We start from the raw sequence: 17,871 nt of genomic DNA, 5'->3' as shown, positions 1-17,871 counted from the left end.
TTTCTGTTTCTTTTTTCTTTCATTTCCTTTCATTCTTCTCTTTTTTGGTCACTCTTTGACCTATCTTTTAATCAACAATAATAATAATAATAACAACCCAGTAAAATCTCACAAGTAGGGTCTGGGGAGGGTAGTGTGTACGCAGACCTTACCCCTACCCCCAAGAGAGTAGAGAGGATATTTCAGGTAGACCCTCGACTTAAGAAGACAAAAAGAGAGACAATATATCAGTACTATCAACAGAAAATAATAGAAATAATGACAGCAACATAAGAATCAGAGAATAGATGAAAAATAATAATAATAACCAGTAAATAAGGCCCGACTCGATGAAAAAGGGGAGAATAGTGTGGACACTACATTAACCACTAGCAGTCGAAGACAAAACCCTATCAGACTAGCCTTACACATATACAAAGTAGGAAAATGCTCAACTACCTCCTAACCTACAACCCTAATGCTCGACCTCCACACTTTCCTATCAAGGGCTATGTCCTCGGAAATCGGAAGCCATGCCATATCCTATTTGATCACCTCTTCGCAATACTTTTTAGGTCGCCCCCTACCTCTTCTCGTAGTCGCCAAAATCAATCGCTCACACCTCCTTACCAGGACATCTGGTCTTCTCCTCTATACGTGCCCGAACCATCTGAGCCTCGCTTCCTACATCATGTCGTCCTTAGGAGCCATACCCACCTTCTCTTGAATATCTTCATTCCTAATCTTATCCATCCTAGTGTGCCCGCACATCCACCTCAACATCCTCGTTTCTGCTATTTTCATCTTCTGGATAATCTTAACTGGCCAATACTTAGCCCCATACAACATGGTCGGTCTAACCACCACTTTCTAAAACTTACTTTTGAGTAACGGAGGCACTTTCTTGTCACACAGAACTCCAGATACTAATCTCTATTTCATCCACTCCACCCCTATATGGTGTGATATCCTCGTCGATCTCCCCATCCCCCTGGATAACCGACCCAAGGTACTTGAAACTGCCTCTCTTGGGGATGACCTGTGATTCAAGCCTCACTTTCGTGCCCGCTTCCCTCGGTTCGGCGCCGAACTTGCACTCCAGGTATTCCGTCTTAGTCCTGCTTAACTTGAAATACTCAGACTCAAGGGCTTGTCTCCAAACCTCCAACCTCTCGTTAACGTCGTCTCGCATCTCATCAATCAGAACTAGGTCATCAGTGAATAACATACACCATGGCACCTTCCCTTGAATGTGGCGTGTCAGTGCTTCCATCACCAAGGCAAATAAGAACGGGTTGAGCGCATATCCTTGGTGTAACCCCATAACAACCGAAAAATGCTCTGAGTCGCCTTCCACTGTCCTAACTTGAGTCTTAGCTCCATCATACATGTCCTTAATTACCCTAATACAGACAACCGACACACATTTAGCTCCATGCATCTCCAAAGAACCTCTCTAGAAATCTTGTCATACGCTTTCTCCAGATCAATAAACACCATGTGCAAATCCTTCTTCCTATCCCTGTACTGCTCCATCTACCTCTTAATAAGGTGGATATATTTTGTAGTCAAACGACACGGCATGAACCCGAAACAGTTATCGGATATAGACACTGTCCTCCTCACCCTCAATTCTACCACCATCTCCCAGTCTTTCATGGTATGACTTAGTAACTTGATACCCCTATAGTTGTTATAACTCTGGATATCAGATTTGTTCTTGTATAACGGTATGACCGTGCTCCATCTCCACTCATCCGATATCCTCTTCGTCCTGAAAATAACATTAAACAGTACAGTCTGCCACTCCAAGCTTGTTCTAACCACACACCTCCAAAATTCTATTGGAATTTCGTCTAGCCCGGTTGCTCTACCCCTACTCATCTTACGCAAAGCCCCCATGACTTCCTCAACCTTAATGCACTTATAATACCTAAAGTTTCGGTGACTCTCGGAATGTCCCACTTCACCTAGGACAATGTCATGATCCCCCTCTTCATCCAGAAATCTATGAAAGTAAGTTTGTCATATCCGCTTAATCTGATCATCTCCCATCAATACTCTACCGTCCTCGTCTTTGATATACCTCACCTGGTCCATATCCCGATCCTTCCTCTATCTTTTAATCAAATTCTTGTTTTTCTGTTCTTTTTTTCTTGGATTTTCTTTCTTTCTTCTTCTTTTGTGTTTTATTCAATTTCTTTTTTTGTTCAATCTTTGAGTTTCAAAAACTCTAAAAAATGAAATTCTAAATTAGCTTGAATCTAATTTCAAGTTCCCTCTTTCTTCATTTACTATTCTCTTCTTGAATAGTTGTTTAGTTTTATTATATAGAGCTAAGTATTTGTGATTTTATATAATAATGCTATGATTGATAATTATCCAAGGTAGGAAAACTATTCATGGATATTTGTAAATGAAATGATACATTTTTTTTGTAATAATAACATTGACCGTAGTTTATTTGCCAAGCTGTTATATATCATGACAATTTTAGAGAATCAAATCGAACGATAGTAGTACGCCCATCTTCCTGAAATCCTGGATACGCCTATGAGTATCGATCAATTCCAATTTTTGGTAAGTCAATTCTCACATTAGTAGGTCTTCATTAAAATGAGTGTAAACCTCAGAATTGGATTACATTTGTGGGAGAAGATTGAGGTTATATAAAGTCCCATATTCTCTATACATGGGTCATTCAACATATTCAAATTTTGTGTTCATCACCAATGTTAATTTATTTGTTGGAAGAAAGATGTTTCTTGTAAGTTGTACATTAATTGTACGAACTTGAATAAATAGACTGTCAAAGATAAGTTTCTCGATCTAGTTATTGAAGATTTATTAATTAGATAAAATTGGAGGAGCAATGATCTTTGCTAAGAGTTGATCTAAGGTATGTCTATCATTTTATCAAGATGGCTGATGAGGATGCTAATAAAACTGCTTTAAAAAATTAGCTAACATCTCCTTTGCATCCAAAGCTTGATGAGTTTACTATTTAAAAATTGCTTAAGGTAATCTAAGTAAAAAAACAATCAAATGTAGAATTCTTCCTAATCTTTTTTCGACAGTAACTTTTAAAAGATAATGAACCTGTATACTTGTATTGAGCAAAATCTTGATTAAGATTATCCGCATTAAGGGCATAAAATTGTTTACTGATTCACTTAAAAAAATCAGCAACATAAGCATCATCCTGAACAATTACTTGGTTATAACCTTCACCAACATAATAAATAAAAGGGAAAATTTCATAGATATTTTCCTTAAGGATCGTTTGGTACGAGGGACAAGGAATAATTAATCATGAGACTAAATTTAAGAAGAGTTTATCCCATATTTGGTTGGGAAAAAATTACGGTATAATTAATCCCGAGATTAATTATCCCGGGATTGTAGTATTTTTTTATCCTCATGGAAAGGTGAAATAACTAATCTCGGGATAATTAATCCCGGAATAATTAATCCCGGAATAAAATCTTTCCAACCAAAGGACCCCTTAGGCTTTATATTTGTTGGAGGTATATCGCTGTTAAAGACAAGTTCTCAGCCTATACCAACAGAAGAAGCAAGATTCGAGCTGTCAAAATCAAAAGAAGGCAATAACACCAAAAAAGCCCAGAAAAGCTAAAGAACGGCTGAACCTTAGATTTTATAGGCATCGTAGAATAGAATCTCGAGAAAGAGATTATGTCATTTAATTTACAAATTGATGTTAGAAAGTGAAAGAATTTAGCGTTGGAATAATTGAGATGCGTTTTGGATTCTAATTTTAGTTTATGATTTTCTTGCAATAAATGCTTATATATCATATTTGATCAAGCTTCTAAAATCAACTTATTTATGCGAGACAGATTGTGTTTGACTAATTAATTTAAAATCAGCTTATTTATGCTAGACAGATTGTGTTTGACTAATTAATTTGAAAAACATTTTTCAATGGTAACTAATATTTTTGGCCAAGCTCTTAAATAATACTTTTAAGTGTATTTTTTCAAGCTACTTTTTTTAATTCTAAAAAATTATTTTTTATTTCTACAAGTATTTTATTCCATCCGACTAATACCTTAACTTAAAAATAAAATAAAAAAACACTTTTGGCACAACAAAAACCGAAAAAGTCTTAAAGATAATCAAATGTAGAGTTCTTACTTCCTTCTAATCTCTTTTTTACGTCGAAATTTAAAAGATACTGGACCTCTACCAAACACAAATTAAGTTAAGTTACTACTACAAATTAATGCCGTGTTACTTTGTTGAGCAAAATCTTCATTAAGATCATCCGCATTAATGGCCGGCCCTACCTCTTTCACTTGAAAGAGCCGCCGTCGATTACCGGCGTCGACGCCTTGATAAGGTTATATTTACCGAGCTTCCACCGATCACCGGAACTGCTCGCCGGCAACAAGGGTTTGGAGGTAGGGACAATTTGGGTATTTATGGGCATGATTTGTGTGAGAAGAAGAAGAAGAAGAAGAAGAAGAAGAAGCAGCAGCAACGCTGGTTTTGCGTGAAATTTCCTGTCAGGCCAAAGTTTAAAAATATACTGACTATGTTTTAACTTAACAGGTATAAAAGGTGCAAAGTACACTCGAGAAGAGACTGGAGTGTCGGTTAGCCCATAAATAACCCGACTTTCTGTTGCTAAACCTAATCCACAATGAGAAGAAGCATAGCTCTTTGTCGGAGAGGCCTAAGATCCTACTGTACTGACGCCGGAGATGGCTTTCAGAGCTCCAAACTCAAAATATTTGATCGTCATCTTAAGCGCGTGCAAGTAAAAGTTTCTTCTATCTCACAACTCCATTTACCTCGATTTCAACCATAAACATACAAATTTATTTGTGTAAAAAAATAATTTCTTTTTACAAATTTTCAGTTTCACTTTTCCGTTTATACTATGCATTTTTAATTTGATTTTCATGGTTGGCAGCGTGATAGAGCGGCATGGTTGATGAAGCCCAAGGATTCTCTTGTTGATACTGTGGCTGAAAATCTACTGGATCGACTAGAGGTATTTAGTTTGAACTTTTTTTTTTCCTTAATACTTTTTTTTTTCCGTGCAACTATGTTTAACTTTTTGGTGAAATATTTCGTTTATGAGTGTATTTATGTCTCAATCATACTGCAAAATGTTAATATTTGCATTTTCCGTCCTGATTCGTTTCTACTTTGGATATAATTACTCCTTCCATCTGTTGAAAGGTGGACACTGACAAGAAAATAGACAGAGACAACAATTAGGGAAGCCAAAGTAATCGCGTACCAAAAGAGAGATGAGTGGGAGGACGTTATGAGTGTATATTAAGATCTAAAATATATGGGTGACTTCCGTCGTGCCGTTCTCTAGATAAAGATTAGATGAGCCTATAATGTTATGGTTGAGCCATTATGCTCAGAATGATGCCTGATTACTTTTCTTTAAATCGGTGAATGATGCCTAATTACTTAAGTAAATTTCAACATCCTATGCTCTAATGTACGTCATCTCACTATAAGATATGTAGTTATTGTTGAAGAAACAACTTCAATCAGTTTTTGGTTTGAGAAGATGAAGAGGTAGGAGAACTAGGCTTGGGCTAGTTGGCTTGCACGTCCTCTAGGATCCTGGATAAGTAAAAGGTGCTCCGGGTGTCATTTGATTCATGGACTAATTATTTGTAGATTATAACGCATGGATTATTATACTGATAATAATATAGGGATTTATGTTGTGACTGAATAACAATGTAGGAATTGTTATAAGCGTATAACAATACATCAAATTGTTCTTCAGTGATACTTACTTTAAGTTTTTTTTTCTCTTTAGATACTCTTATCGGCGTATTGCCAATACATGTACTACTATTCCACATTCTATTTCATAAAATATACCGTAATACATAGATTCTCGCACAAGCTATGCCAGTATTAGTAATGCAGAGTTCAATGCCAAAAGTCAAAAGCTGCATTAGTGGTGTTATGCTGAAAACCAAATGTTGTATTAGTTTTGCAGAGATTTCATTAGTATGTGTAGTTAAATATTGCAAACCAAATGTTGTACACGAAATTTATTCTAGGATTTTTTTGTGACCCCTAATAGTGGGTTTGTTCCCACAGAAAAGAAACAAAAATTATGCGAGTTTCTTGTTGATATACATTAATCGCTTCCCTAAAAGCATTAATTGTGCTTCAATAGTGTAGCTTTACATCTTTTTGTGTTTTTTAGGATTGTAAGAGAACTTTTCCAACGGCATTGTGTATGGGGGGTTCGATGGAAGCTATCAGACGGTTATTGCGCGGACGTGGTGAGAAAAAAGTTTCTTGAGGCACATGTTTTAACTATTGTTTCTTAATATTACTTAGTTTTGACTTCTCAGTTCAAAATTTTCATATTCAACATATTTTATGAAAAAATTAAGCTTTCATTTTGATAGCAAATTGTCTAGGAAATTGACGCAATTTTAATTAGTTAGTGTAGGAGTAGTTAAACGTGTCTTATGTGATGCAACAACAACAATAAACCCAGTAGAGTCCCATAAGTATGGTATGGGGAAGGTAGTGTGTTCGCAGGCCTTACCCCAACGTGGGAAGGTAGAGAAGTCGTTTCCGACATGTCTTACGTGATGGAAGTTATGAAAATTATACTAGCTTGAAGAAGTTACTTCTTTGGATCTTTAGCTTCTCCTGGATGTTGTGTACTTGATTTTATAGGGTTGCACTATTTAATAAATTATTTTTCTTTAAGAAGAATGAAAGTGAAGCATAATTAGATGGAAAAGTGGTGCCCGAATTTAAATGATTCAGCTATCTAGGCTCAATTTAGTAGAGCATGATAGATAAAGATGTAATAAAGAGCATGAAAATAGGATGGCTGAAAGGGAGGAGTACTATGGATTGCTATACGATAGGAAGATACCTGACACAGTGAAACATTCACGGAACTTTTACTGAATGGTGGCGAGACCTTTAATGCGATATGAGAGCTAGAGGCCTAACATATCCATAATATAGGTGTTGCAGAAGTGTGTATGCTAAAATGGATGTGCAATCATACAATATTGGACAAGATGAAAATGTACACATCCAAGAGAGGATGCAAGTACTATACACGAAATGAAGGAAGATCGACTAAGATGGTTTAAACCATGATCTTCATAGATATCCACAACCATTTCATGGATGCAACACTATGATGATTGAAGGTGCTCGGGGTAAACATAAAACCACTTGGAGGTAGTTGTTTCAAAAGAAGTACAATTTCTTGGTACCGGTGCGAACTTAGCTAAGTACAAAATACCAGGAAACGAAGAATCCATATAGGTGATACTAACTAGTGTGGATTAAGGTTTAGCCATTATGTGTTGCTAATATCAGGATCATAACAACAACAACAACATACCCAGTATTATCCCACACCGTGGGGGTCTGGGGAAGTTAGTGACTTAGTGTGTACGCAGACCTTACCCCTACCTTGTGAGGATAGAGAGGTTGTTTCCAGTAGACCCTCGGCTCAGGAAAGCATAAGCACCACATTAATGAAAATATAGACAAGAAGGGATAGTACCAAAAAGTCATATAAAAGTTGAATAAAAACAACAAGACACTAAGGTGATCAACAATGAAAGAAAACAACGGTTAGGCATAAAAACCTACTACCAACAGAAAGCGAGACTGCGTGCCAATACTACTGTTATGAACACTCTAGACTACCTACTCTACTACCCTATTCCCCGACCTCCATACCTTACTATCAAGGATCATGTCCTTGGTCAGCTGAAGTTGTGTCATGTCTTGCCTAATGACCTCTTCCCACCACTTCTTTGACCTACCTCTACCTCTCCGTAGGCCCTCCAATGTCAACCTCTCACACCTCCTCACCGGGGGGTCTGTGCTCCTCCTCACATGACCAAACCACCTGAGCTGCGTTTCCCGCATCTTGTCCTCAATAGGGGCCACACACACCTTGTCACGAATAACCTCATTTCTGTTCCTATCTAACCTGGTGTGCCCGCACATCCATCTCAACATCCTCATCTCTGCTACCTTCATCTTTTGGACATGAACGATCTTGACTGGCCAACACTCGGTCCCATACAACATCGTTAGTTTGACCACTACTCTGTAGAACTTACCCTTAAGTTTCGGTGGTACCTTCTTGTCACACAAAACACCTGAAGCGACTCTCCATTTCATCTATCCCGCCCCAATACGATGTGTGACATCTTCATCAATCTCCCCATCCCCCGAATAATAGACCCAAGGTACTTAAAACTCCTTCTCTTAGGGATGACCTGCGAGTCCAGCCTCACCTCCCCTTCTCCTCCTTGAGTCTCGCCATTGAACTTACACTCCAAGTATTCTGTCTCGGTCCTGCTCAACTTGAAACCTTTAGATTCCAGGGTCTGCCTCCATACTTCTAATTGCGCGTTCATACCGTCTCGCGTCTCGTCAATCAATACAATATCATAGGATTAGTGTCTTTCAAAATTCTTTTCGATATGGTTAGAGACTAGTATGAAAATTTATGAATAAGTTTGATATTTAAAGAACCTCTAGTTTTAGATAACTTCCAATTTGCCCGAGAAAACATATTATTTATAAGCAAGAAACGATTTGGGCCCGAACGGAGTAAAATATTTACAAAGGATTAATATAGCCATCTCTAATTTTGTTTGGGATTGAGTTATAGTTGATTCATTGATGTTGATCTCAAGAGGGAAAAGACCAAGCAAAGGAGACTTCTGCTTCGTGGAAAAGTTACTTAAGAAAAGTTATGTTGCTTTGTTTAATGTTTTATATGTTGAGTATAGGTTTAGCGTTGGGGGACTTCAAAAGTTTCTTGGAAAAATGATTAATAGAGGTCTCTCACAAAAAGTACTGGAGTCGTACTCCACCTAGGCAATTGGGAGAGTATAAACGTGCTTATGAACCAAAATAAACCTGCTGAGGATGATGATGATTTCTAGAAAACGTTCTAGGGCGCTATGGCCCCAAAAAAAGATGACTTTTCTTTTGCTTTGGTCTGCATCCGGACTCACTTAGCCTTGTAACCTTTTTGGGCGTCCTCTATTTTCTTTTTAATTTTATACAAAATTATCTTGCATTTTTCAAAAATGAAAAATAACATTACTACATAAGATGTCTCCATTGGACAAGAAGGATCTCATTAATCTATCACTAATTTTCCATCACTTCAGAGTAATAATTTTTAGATGAAATTATCCCTTCAACCAAAGATGATGCTTAAACCAACCTTGGCTCATCCTGGATTGAGTAATAATTTGACCTTCACGAACCACTTGATGAACATGCTTATATTGTTCCATGAAGCTAGAGCATGATTATGGGCATAACTCTTGCTTTTCAGGTGGCATTGAGAAACTACTAATGATGGATGCATCATGTGATATGGTAAAATTGTGTAAAGATGCTGAGCAGCAAATTCCTAATGATAACATTGAAACATCATACATTATTGGCGATGAAGAATATTTGCCTGTGAAAGAAAAGTACGTATAACTATCTTATGCTTTCCTTAATGAATGATGGGAATAAATTACTGGTGGACTAAGGAATAACATCCTTTTTTGATACTTTTGTTTCACATGGGAAGTTCTGTTGATCTGGTCATTAGCTGCTTGGGACTCCATTGGACAAATGATCTTCCTGGAGCAATGATACAGGTGCTTGCTGTGTTTGGTTGGATGCAGCCAGATTACATGCCCTTCTATTTCTTACTCATTTTCCATTATTTTATTCTTGAACTCAAAATGACAATATCTCCAAAAGACACTTACTATAACTGTACTTCTACCAGTGCAGATTGGCTTTAAAGTCAGATGGCTTATTTTTGGCAGCTATTCTTGGCGGAGAAACATTGAAGTATTTCACTTCCATTTTATTAAGTGCATGCAGTCTCTATGTCTGTAGTTGTTTTTAATGTTTGTCATTATTGCTATTATCTTAGGGAGCTGCGAATCGCTTGCACTGTTGCACAAATGGAACGCGAAGGGGGCATCAGTCCACGACTATCACCCTTGGCTCAAGTATGTTATAAAAGTTTGGCTATAGGACACTGATTTTGTTAATTGTTTCATAGGTGCTTGGATTTCTGGATCTTGTCAAAACTAGAAACAATCTCGAGATTCCTAAAGTAATGCATGTTTAACAATCTTTTATTATTTATAAGATCTTACAGTAGACACTTCTAGAAATTTCAGTTTGGAACGGTGACCAATTTCGGCCACTGTATCATGGATTATTTTTCAGAAAGAGATAGGTCTTATTGCTTAAGGACGTATTACATGAGCTGAATTTGTAATATTTAGTGTAAAATTGACTCTGCTCATACTTTTTTTGTTTCATGTCAGCGGGTCAACCAAATTTCTTTTTTGTTAAGTTTCTTTTTTAGTTCAATTGATAAATGTTTCCGTATAATAAAATTGTTTCTCTTTGAGATACACAATGCTATTGTATTCCGTTCAAGGTAGGTGGAGTGGTTTCAGTTTTAACTTTACTTCTATTTGAGGGAAGGGAGTAGGGGAATATATGGAATGAGGAAGCATTTGTTCAATGTCAAATGTGGATTTCAGTCTGGACCATCCTGTAAAACTATTGTTCAACTACAGTACGTTAAAGGCTCATGGTCTGCAGTAGGGTTATCTGCCTCTCTGGCAGCAACACATCATTTCTTGTTATTTACCTCATGCTCCTCTTCATCCCTGGGAATGGGGAAACTTTAGTTATATGTTGTAATCACAATGAACGCTGGAAATAGGACTAAGAATCTGTATTATTTTTGTAAAGAATTGCCATCTGGGTAGGTGAAGAGTCAGATATCACTTCATTGTTGGTAATTTAAGCTATAAATAGATATTGTATTATTGCTCGTTAGATGAAGAAAAGGTTTGTGGGAGGAGCAACTTATCGGAAAGTAAAAGTTTCATGTGAATGAGCATATATAATCTTGTGCTGCAGGTGCGGGATGCCGGCAATCTCTTGACTAGAGCAGGCTTTACTCTTCCAGGGGTTGATGTTGATGAGTATACAGTTCGATATAGCAGTGGTAAGAGTTATACTTGATGCTTTGGTTTCCGACCTCGTATTCAAGTAGACTGCCTGGCATCAGCCTCTTGTACATGCATGAATCCATATCTGAATATGTATTAAGTTTACAACAGCACTGCTTGTTATGCTCCCTTGCTCTCCACTTCTGCTTGTACAATTTTCTAGCTTTCTGTAAAGTTTTTCATATCATCTATATGGACATATTTTCTTCTGAGTGCTGGACTTTTTCTTTTTGCGTCGAGCAAAGGTTGATTTCATTCATTCGACGTTTAGATGATGCAGAAAGATTACAAAAGAAGTCAGTTCCTGTACAATGTCAATGACTCCCGACAAAAAATTAAGGAGCATATTTCTTTTTTAGAATTCAAAAAAAAATTAAGGAGCTTACAAATCCAAAATAAGAATCGGTGCTATTTACAGTAAAAAGTTTACTCCAAGCAAAAAAGATTCATCAAAACTCTAGCCTTTAGAACAGGAGTTGGAGTTGAAATTCCATCAAAATCTGATTTCTTTCTTTCTAAATGCACCATATGATCACTGCAGGAATTATCTTCCACAATTTGACGATGGATTTTCCAACTCTCCAATTTCCCCAGGCTACCAAGTCTTCTTTCAGACTATATGGCATCACCCATTCTACTTGCAAAAGACAAACAAACATATTCCATACATCTTGTGTAATTTTACACCGCAAAAATGAATGGCTTGTGTTTTCCACCTCTTCTAGGCATAGATCGCATTTACTGCGTACAGCATACCCTTTTCTACTAAGGTTATCTTGAGTTAAGTATGTTCCCCTAATGGCAAGCCAATTTTAACAGGCCACTTTTGGGGTATCTAAGTCTTTCAGATCAACTTTCAGGGCCAATGATCAAGTATGCAATTGTTTCTGGTGGGCAATCCATGGCATTCTTTGACAGTAAACTATCACCTCTTCTTTTGTCCTCCAATCAGCTCATCTTTTCCTTGCAATTGAGTTTGGAACCTCTGTATTTTACTAGAAAATCCAACAGTTTATCCTGTTCTCAGTCTCGGCAATGTCTTCTAAACAAAATGTTCCATGAATCTCTCTCTCATTTTATGTTATTATTCTCATTTATATCTGACTACTTTATTTTCCACAAGAAAATTCTTAAAAGTACTTTTCAATTTAAATTTAAGATTACTTATTTTGAAAATGTGCAGCTAATATAAACATAATTCTGAGTGCCATGTTCGTTTTGTGGTCATCATTAGAAATTCCACGTATTTGTTATTCAAAATAGCTATTAACATTGCTGTATTTTGGATGTGTATTTTGGGTAGTATGAATTTCTACGCTTATTTTCTCTTTGCTTGTATGGCAGCTCTGGAGTTGATAGAACATCTCCGTGCTATGGGTGAAACTAATGCTCTACTGCAAAGGAGCAAGGTAATTCTGCTGAAATTTCTTTTACCCTTTTAACTTGATGAAGAATCCAAATTACTTAATTAATTGTCTTATTGGATTCAGCATTCTAACATCCATTTTCTCCATGGATTAGGTATTGAAAAAGGATACTGCCCTGGCCACAGCAGCTATTTATGAGTCAATGTTTGCAGCCGAAGATGGCACAATTCCAGCAACCTTTCAGGTGATTTAAGAGGAATTGATGCTGAAAGTTTTTATTTAAAGCCAATAATTGCCATGCATGAACCCAAGGGTGTGGCCTAGTGGTAGTGGTCAATGAAGTGGGTTGAGAACCATGAGGTCTTAGGTTCAAATAGCGGAGGCAAAAATTCTAGGTGATTTTTCTCCTCTGATCAAGCCTTGGTGGACAGAGTTAACCCGTACCTATGCTGGTGGGAGGTAACAGGTACCCGTGGAGTAGTAGTGGTGCCAGCAAGCTGGCCGGACACCACAGTTATCAAAATAAATTGCTACGCACTGGTCCATGGCCACAAATTGAATTAACTTAAACTAAGGTTGAAAACAAGGCTATTTCATGTGTACCACTGACTGCATATCCATCTCACCATTCTTGCACTTTCAAGAAAACCTTCAGCCCTTAGCCACATATATTCAAATTTAATTATGTGCTACTTGGCTCCCGATCCCCGCACTCCAGTATCAAAGGTTTGTGGTCTGAAAATGCTTTGGTCAAAACTTTCTGCTTGATGTTTCTGAAGATTTCATCCCATTCTATTGACATGAGAAATCTGTCAGTTCTTGATGCTTGGGAATTATTATCATCTCTGGGCCATGTGTAAAATCCACCATGTAAAGGAGGATCCACAATAGTGATCTCCTGTATAAATTCTATAAATCTTTGTATTGCTCTTGTTCTTCTGCATCCTTTCCTTTCTTCCTCTTGTTTGGTTGTACTAAAATCACCCGCCAAAACCCATGGTACATCCCATAGGCCTCCTATTGCTACCAGTTCCAATCATAATCTTCTCCGTCACTGTCATTATGTGGCCCATACGGCTCCGAGAAGCCCCATTTAAACTCTTCATTACACTCTCGAATAAGCATGATAGTGTGAGGCTGCCCTCTTGAATTTCCACGCATGATATTGCCTTTCATCCCATAAAATAATGATACCCCCTTTACTACCTGATGGTTTTATTCCCTCCAATCTGCCCATGTACAGCTCCAGATCTGCTTAATTAGTTGTTCCACCTTTGTTTCCTGTATGCACAGCACCCCTGCTTTCCATTTATGAAGTTGATCAGTAGTCTCCATTTATCTTTATTATTTAATCTCCGCACGTTCCATGAAATAATTTTAATCTTCATTTCTTCTTCCTACCCCTGCTTCCTCAGAATTTTCCCCATAGTTAGTCTTGAATCCCAGCTTTTTAACCTCGTTCTTCCCCTTTCTACGATCTTTATTCAGTGTTCTTATGCCAATCTGCTGTTGTCTCAAAACTTGCCTCCAGCTTCATGAATAGTCAAACATTTCATTCTCAAACCTTTCAAAACGAACTCTGAGCTGTTTGTTAGCTATCAAGATGTTTCTCCTCATCCACCTGTAAGCCTCGTTGACCAGAGTATCCATTACTGGTAGAATCAGAATCGTCCCATTGCAGTAGGAGGGTTTCATTCGGCATGAAGGAGGACCTTTATCCATCTGAAAAAAATAGACTACTTTATTGACAAATGGTGGCCTGACATGTCATCTTTTCTGACTTTCCCGTTGTGCACGTCCTCTGAAGCTTCTTCCCCCTCAGAATTCTTCCATCATATTTCCAGTCGCTGGTTTTCTGCACCTTCATGTGAGCCTTGGAAATTCTAATACCATCATTCGCGACCACCATTGGAGTTCAGTTTTCCTCCTTTCCAGAACCACTCCGTATTTGATTCGCTCTGCTTCGACCCTCGGTGGGAACTCAAAGAGAAGATACCGATTCTCCATCTCCATAACTTTGATCCCTGACGGTACTTTCCATACTCTGGAACCACTTCTGAATGAGTGTCATTTTGGGGGCTGTAAAAGAATCATTAGAATGACCTACAAAGCATCTCGCCGGAAATCTATGTAGCTCACTCCATTTCAGTTTCATGGACTACAATACTGTATAGGTCTAGGTGTGCCTCCTCCACCCCCATGGCCAACTCTTGATAGCAACATCTTTTGCATATGATTTTTGATGCCTTGCAATCTTTTGTTTCTCCCCTTTGCTGTACCTTTTTCTAAAAACATTACACTCTTATCTGCGTACTCCGATCACCCTGCATCTGTATCAATCTCCGGTATGACTATTGCTTATTCGCTCTTACCCAACCATTATTTGATTTTGACGAACCTCCCAAATACGCAGAAGTTCTGAAAACCTCTATGTATAGCTGGACCTTGCGCCCCCATTTTCAACACACCTTACCTTTTCCATTAGATGCCTGTTTTAACAGTTCACATATCTATATCAGGTTGTCTTCATCTACTTCGATTCTGCTGGAAAGGTTTTTTCTTATCTCTACTATCATGTACTAGTTCTTGCATTGGTCGCTGATTTCAAAAACTTTGAAGGTTTTTCTCCAGCTAGAGAGATCATTCGTCGTTCTTGCATTTTTCTCTAATTTCTCTTTGTTATGCACCCTAGGTTTAGCCGTGGTTGTGCATCCAAAGCTAAGTTGCTCGGACTTGGGTGCGGGCATCCGATACGGGCACAGATCCGAGTGTCGAATTCGGCAAAATCTAAATTTTAAGATTCGGGGGTGCGGATCCAGGTATGGATACGGGTGCGGGGATTCGGCTAAAAAAATTCAAAATTATAAAAAATAGTTATAAAGAGAAAAAGAAAGTCATTCAAGGCTTTCCACCAACTCTCCATCTATATCGCTGCTACTGCCTACCAGAAGTCCGAACTCAGAACACGATCCCTTGACTTCTTGGTTTTTCTGAAACACAAAGCATCAAATATAAAACAAAAGTACTACAATATTGAAGGTATGCTATTTCTCATGTCTTAAATCTATTTTATTTTTAATTTTGAGAAATCAAAATCTCAATTTCCCCCCAAATTTGTCGATGGACTCAGGTCAAAGTATCCGAAGTTAGTTGACCGAATCCAGGACGTATCCCGCTCCCGTCCCGTGTCGAGACGGGTGCGGCACCAAAAACGAAGAGTCAGCGCAACTTAGTTCCAAAGTACTTCAATGTTTGATAGTAGTAGTACTTGCAAATTTTAGAGGTGATTTATTCTTCTGTCAACTTATTCAGATTACAAGTTTTATCTTATGCTACTAACTCTTCCTATCCCCTTCCAAATACCTACCTTTGTGATAGGTTTTCTAGCTGCTATATATTCATCTCTCCCTCTGTGCTATCATGCATTCTCAAGAGTAATCTGATTGCTTAGCTCCTCATATGTGGGAGTAGTTACAGTTCAAAGATATCTCATGCTTCAATCAAGCTTTTGTGTAATATCTGTTAGATGATCACATGCGCAAGGAGGGGTTACCACTGTTCTTCTAGAACTCAATGCTGGAAATAGTTTGCAAGTTTTAAAAGAATGTCATTTCATATTGGATAACAATCCCTTGATACCATAGCATCTCAAGTAGAAGCAAGTGTAATTCAATACAAAATGATCTTGAAGATGTTTATTGTTTTTGAAGTTGAACGGGACTATATCTAGTTCAACTGGCGTAACACAACTGAGCTCCTTAGTGAGTAGGACCGAGACCTAAAAACAAGTGAACTGGTTTTTACTAAATTGTTAGTGGCAACAATGTGATCTACTGGTCTTGGTTAACCACATCTTTTTAAATTTGCTTCAGCAAGATATTTCTCTTTTGCTGGAGTATATTGTACTTTATTCAAGTGTGAACTGTGTTCGTACCCTCATTGTGTTTTCAGATAATATACATGACTGGATGGAGGGAACACCATTCTCAACAGAAAGCAAAGAAGAGGGGGTCAGCCACAGTGTCATTCCAGGATCTCCAAAAGCAATTTGGCAGTGGTGGTGGCTGCTGACTTCTCTCGACATTCTTTGGCGATGCATTTCTTACCTGTTATCTGATGCTTTCCAGCAGCTAGAAGATGAGGGGATGGAGACACTCATAATTTAGACATTCTCTTTCAAAACCTAAAAGTTTTATATGCAGCTTTCTTTACTCATGCAGCAGAATCCTGTAAAATAATATAGGTAATAATAATGAACTTTTAGTTGAACCATCGAGTACTTCAACTTTCTTGTCATTGCAAAAAACACTGATGTATGTCTGTACCGAGAAACGCTGTTGTTCAATAACCATTACACAAGGATGTTTTTATACTAGTGGAACCAATGTGGTGTCTTAGTCCAATCCCCTTGTCATCTCACTCCCATTTCTATTCCCTGTGATAACAAAGGATCGAGTCTTTTTTTAACAAACCAAAACATAAACATATAGCGTTGGACAAGTTGTTGGAGTCTCATCTCCCTTTTATATGCGCCTCCATCACTTCAACGGGTACTTGTCGAAAAATTATATTACTACTACGTATGTGTCAAATATTACTCCTGATTTATATTGATTCTTTTTCACTTTATGTGGCAACATTTCTTCTTTAGTTTATTCCAAAAAGAATGAAAAGTAAATAACTTAACTTTAAATCTTCGATTTTATTCTTAATGGGATGATTTATAGTCAGAGGTGTATCTAGTATAGAATCTATGAGTTCAATTGAACTCATTGCCTTCGCTCATGTCCTGTATTTTTACCTAAAAAATTATTAAATATGTACGAATAATAAATTTTGAATCCATTAAATTAGATGAGATGTGGTAAAAATGTGAATTTGAACCTGTAAAATTTAAATCCTGAATCCGCCTCTGTTTATAGCCATAAAAACATTATTGACTTGTTTTAGCCACAGATTCTTGATTTCGGCACTAGTCTTCATGTAGCCACTTCCTAGCCCTCATTATTTGGACAAGGGCTTCTTCTGGCGGTTCTTTGTGCGGGAAGCAGGCTGGACCCTATGGGCAGGCATCTCCCCCAGGACCCAAGACCGCAACGCAAGCACCATTGTTCGGCACTAATCGAGAAGTAAAAGATTCGTTAGTCCAGACTAAAAATACGTGCATAAATAGTGGTTTAATGCAAAGGCAGCAACAGGAGTTCGGCACGGAATTGTTTGAGGTGAAAGTCTCACGTACGGTTCTCCAAAAAGGAAGTGGTTACTAGCAAGCACCGCGGATCAACTCGGCTTTGGGGCCACCCGTGACTCTATCATTATTATAGGGGTAACGGGTTCGAGACAAATAAGGATCAAGACAGCATATGAGTTATTCCTTTATAGTTTACTTGGATCGATTTTTATGCTATTAGCTTCTTCTTCAAACATGAACAATCGATTTATAAATCCTATTAATCACTGAATTTAGT

General features: G+C 37.8%; 2 protein-coding genes across 3 annotated transcripts; one reads left to right on the top strand and one right to left on the bottom strand.

Moving 5' to 3' along the window:
- Nucleotides 1-886: 886 nt before the first annotated feature.
- Nucleotides 887-1,515, bottom strand: LOC138901924 (uncharacterized). The gene is made up of 2 exons (XM_070189725.1): nt 1,454-1,515; nt 887-1,382 (listed from the first exon to the last, which is right to left on the bottom strand). Exons 1-2 carry the CDS (start codon nt 1,513-1,515, stop codon nt 887-889), a joined length of 558 nt encoding a protein of 185 aa, XP_070045826.1.
- A 2,720-nt stretch (nt 1,516-4,235) lies between these two features.
- LOC104102603 (putative methyltransferase At1g22800, mitochondrial) lies at nt 4,236-16,806 on the top strand. 2 transcript variants are annotated; one of them, XM_009610359.3, is made up of 12 exons: nt 4,236-4,403; nt 4,555-4,762; nt 4,919-4,999; nt 6,194-6,272; nt 9,335-9,476; nt 9,581-9,650; nt 9,785-9,849; nt 9,935-10,013; nt 10,945-11,032; nt 12,381-12,445; nt 12,558-12,647; nt 16,355-16,806. In XM_009610359.3, the coding sequence occupies exons 2-12, from the start codon at nt 4,646-4,648 to the stop codon at nt 16,472-16,474; spliced, it is 996 nt and encodes a 331-aa protein (XP_009608654.1). In that variant the 5' UTR covers nt 4,236-4,403; nt 4,555-4,645; the 3' UTR covers nt 16,475-16,806. The 2 variants fall into 2 exon arrangements, with proteins under 2 accessions (XP_009608654.1, XP_070044025.1); XM_070187924.1 differs by lacking the exon at nt 4,236-4,403 and having other exon boundaries at nt 4,516-4,762.
- Nucleotides 16,807-17,871: the final 1,065 nt, after the last annotated feature.

This window comes from Nicotiana tomentosiformis, chromosome 11, assembly GCF_000390325.3.
Source record: "Nicotiana tomentosiformis chromosome 11, ASM39032v3, whole genome shotgun sequence".
NCBI lineage: Eukaryota > Viridiplantae > Streptophyta > Magnoliopsida > Solanales > Solanaceae > Nicotiana > Nicotiana tomentosiformis.
This window is presented reverse-complemented; position numbering and strand designations above follow the sequence as displayed.

What these genes read in the sequence shown, in the direction of transcription:
- LOC138901924 (XM_070189725.1), bottom strand. Translation starts at nt 1,515, where the DNA reads ATGGAGCAGTACAGGGATAGGAAGAAGGATTTGCACATGGTGTTTATT. An exon ending in TTTATTGATCTGGAGAAAGC is followed by an intron (nt 1,383 to 1,453) that starts GTATGACAAGAT and finishes TGTCTGTATTAG; the next exon opens with GGTAATTAAGGACATGTATG.
- LOC104102603 (XM_009610359.3), top strand. Translation starts at nt 4,646, where the DNA reads ATGAGAAGAAGCATAGCTCTTTGTCGGAGAGGCCTAAGATCCTACTGT. An exon ending in ATCTACTGGATCGACTAGAG is followed by an intron (nt 5,000 to 6,193) that starts GTATTTAGTTTG and finishes TGTGTTTTTTAG; the next exon opens with GATTGTAAGAGAACTTTTCC. An exon ending in TACAGTTCGATATAGCAGTG is followed by an intron (nt 11,033 to 12,380) that starts GTAAGAGTTATA and finishes CTTGTATGGCAG; the next exon opens with CTCTGGAGTTGATAGAACAT.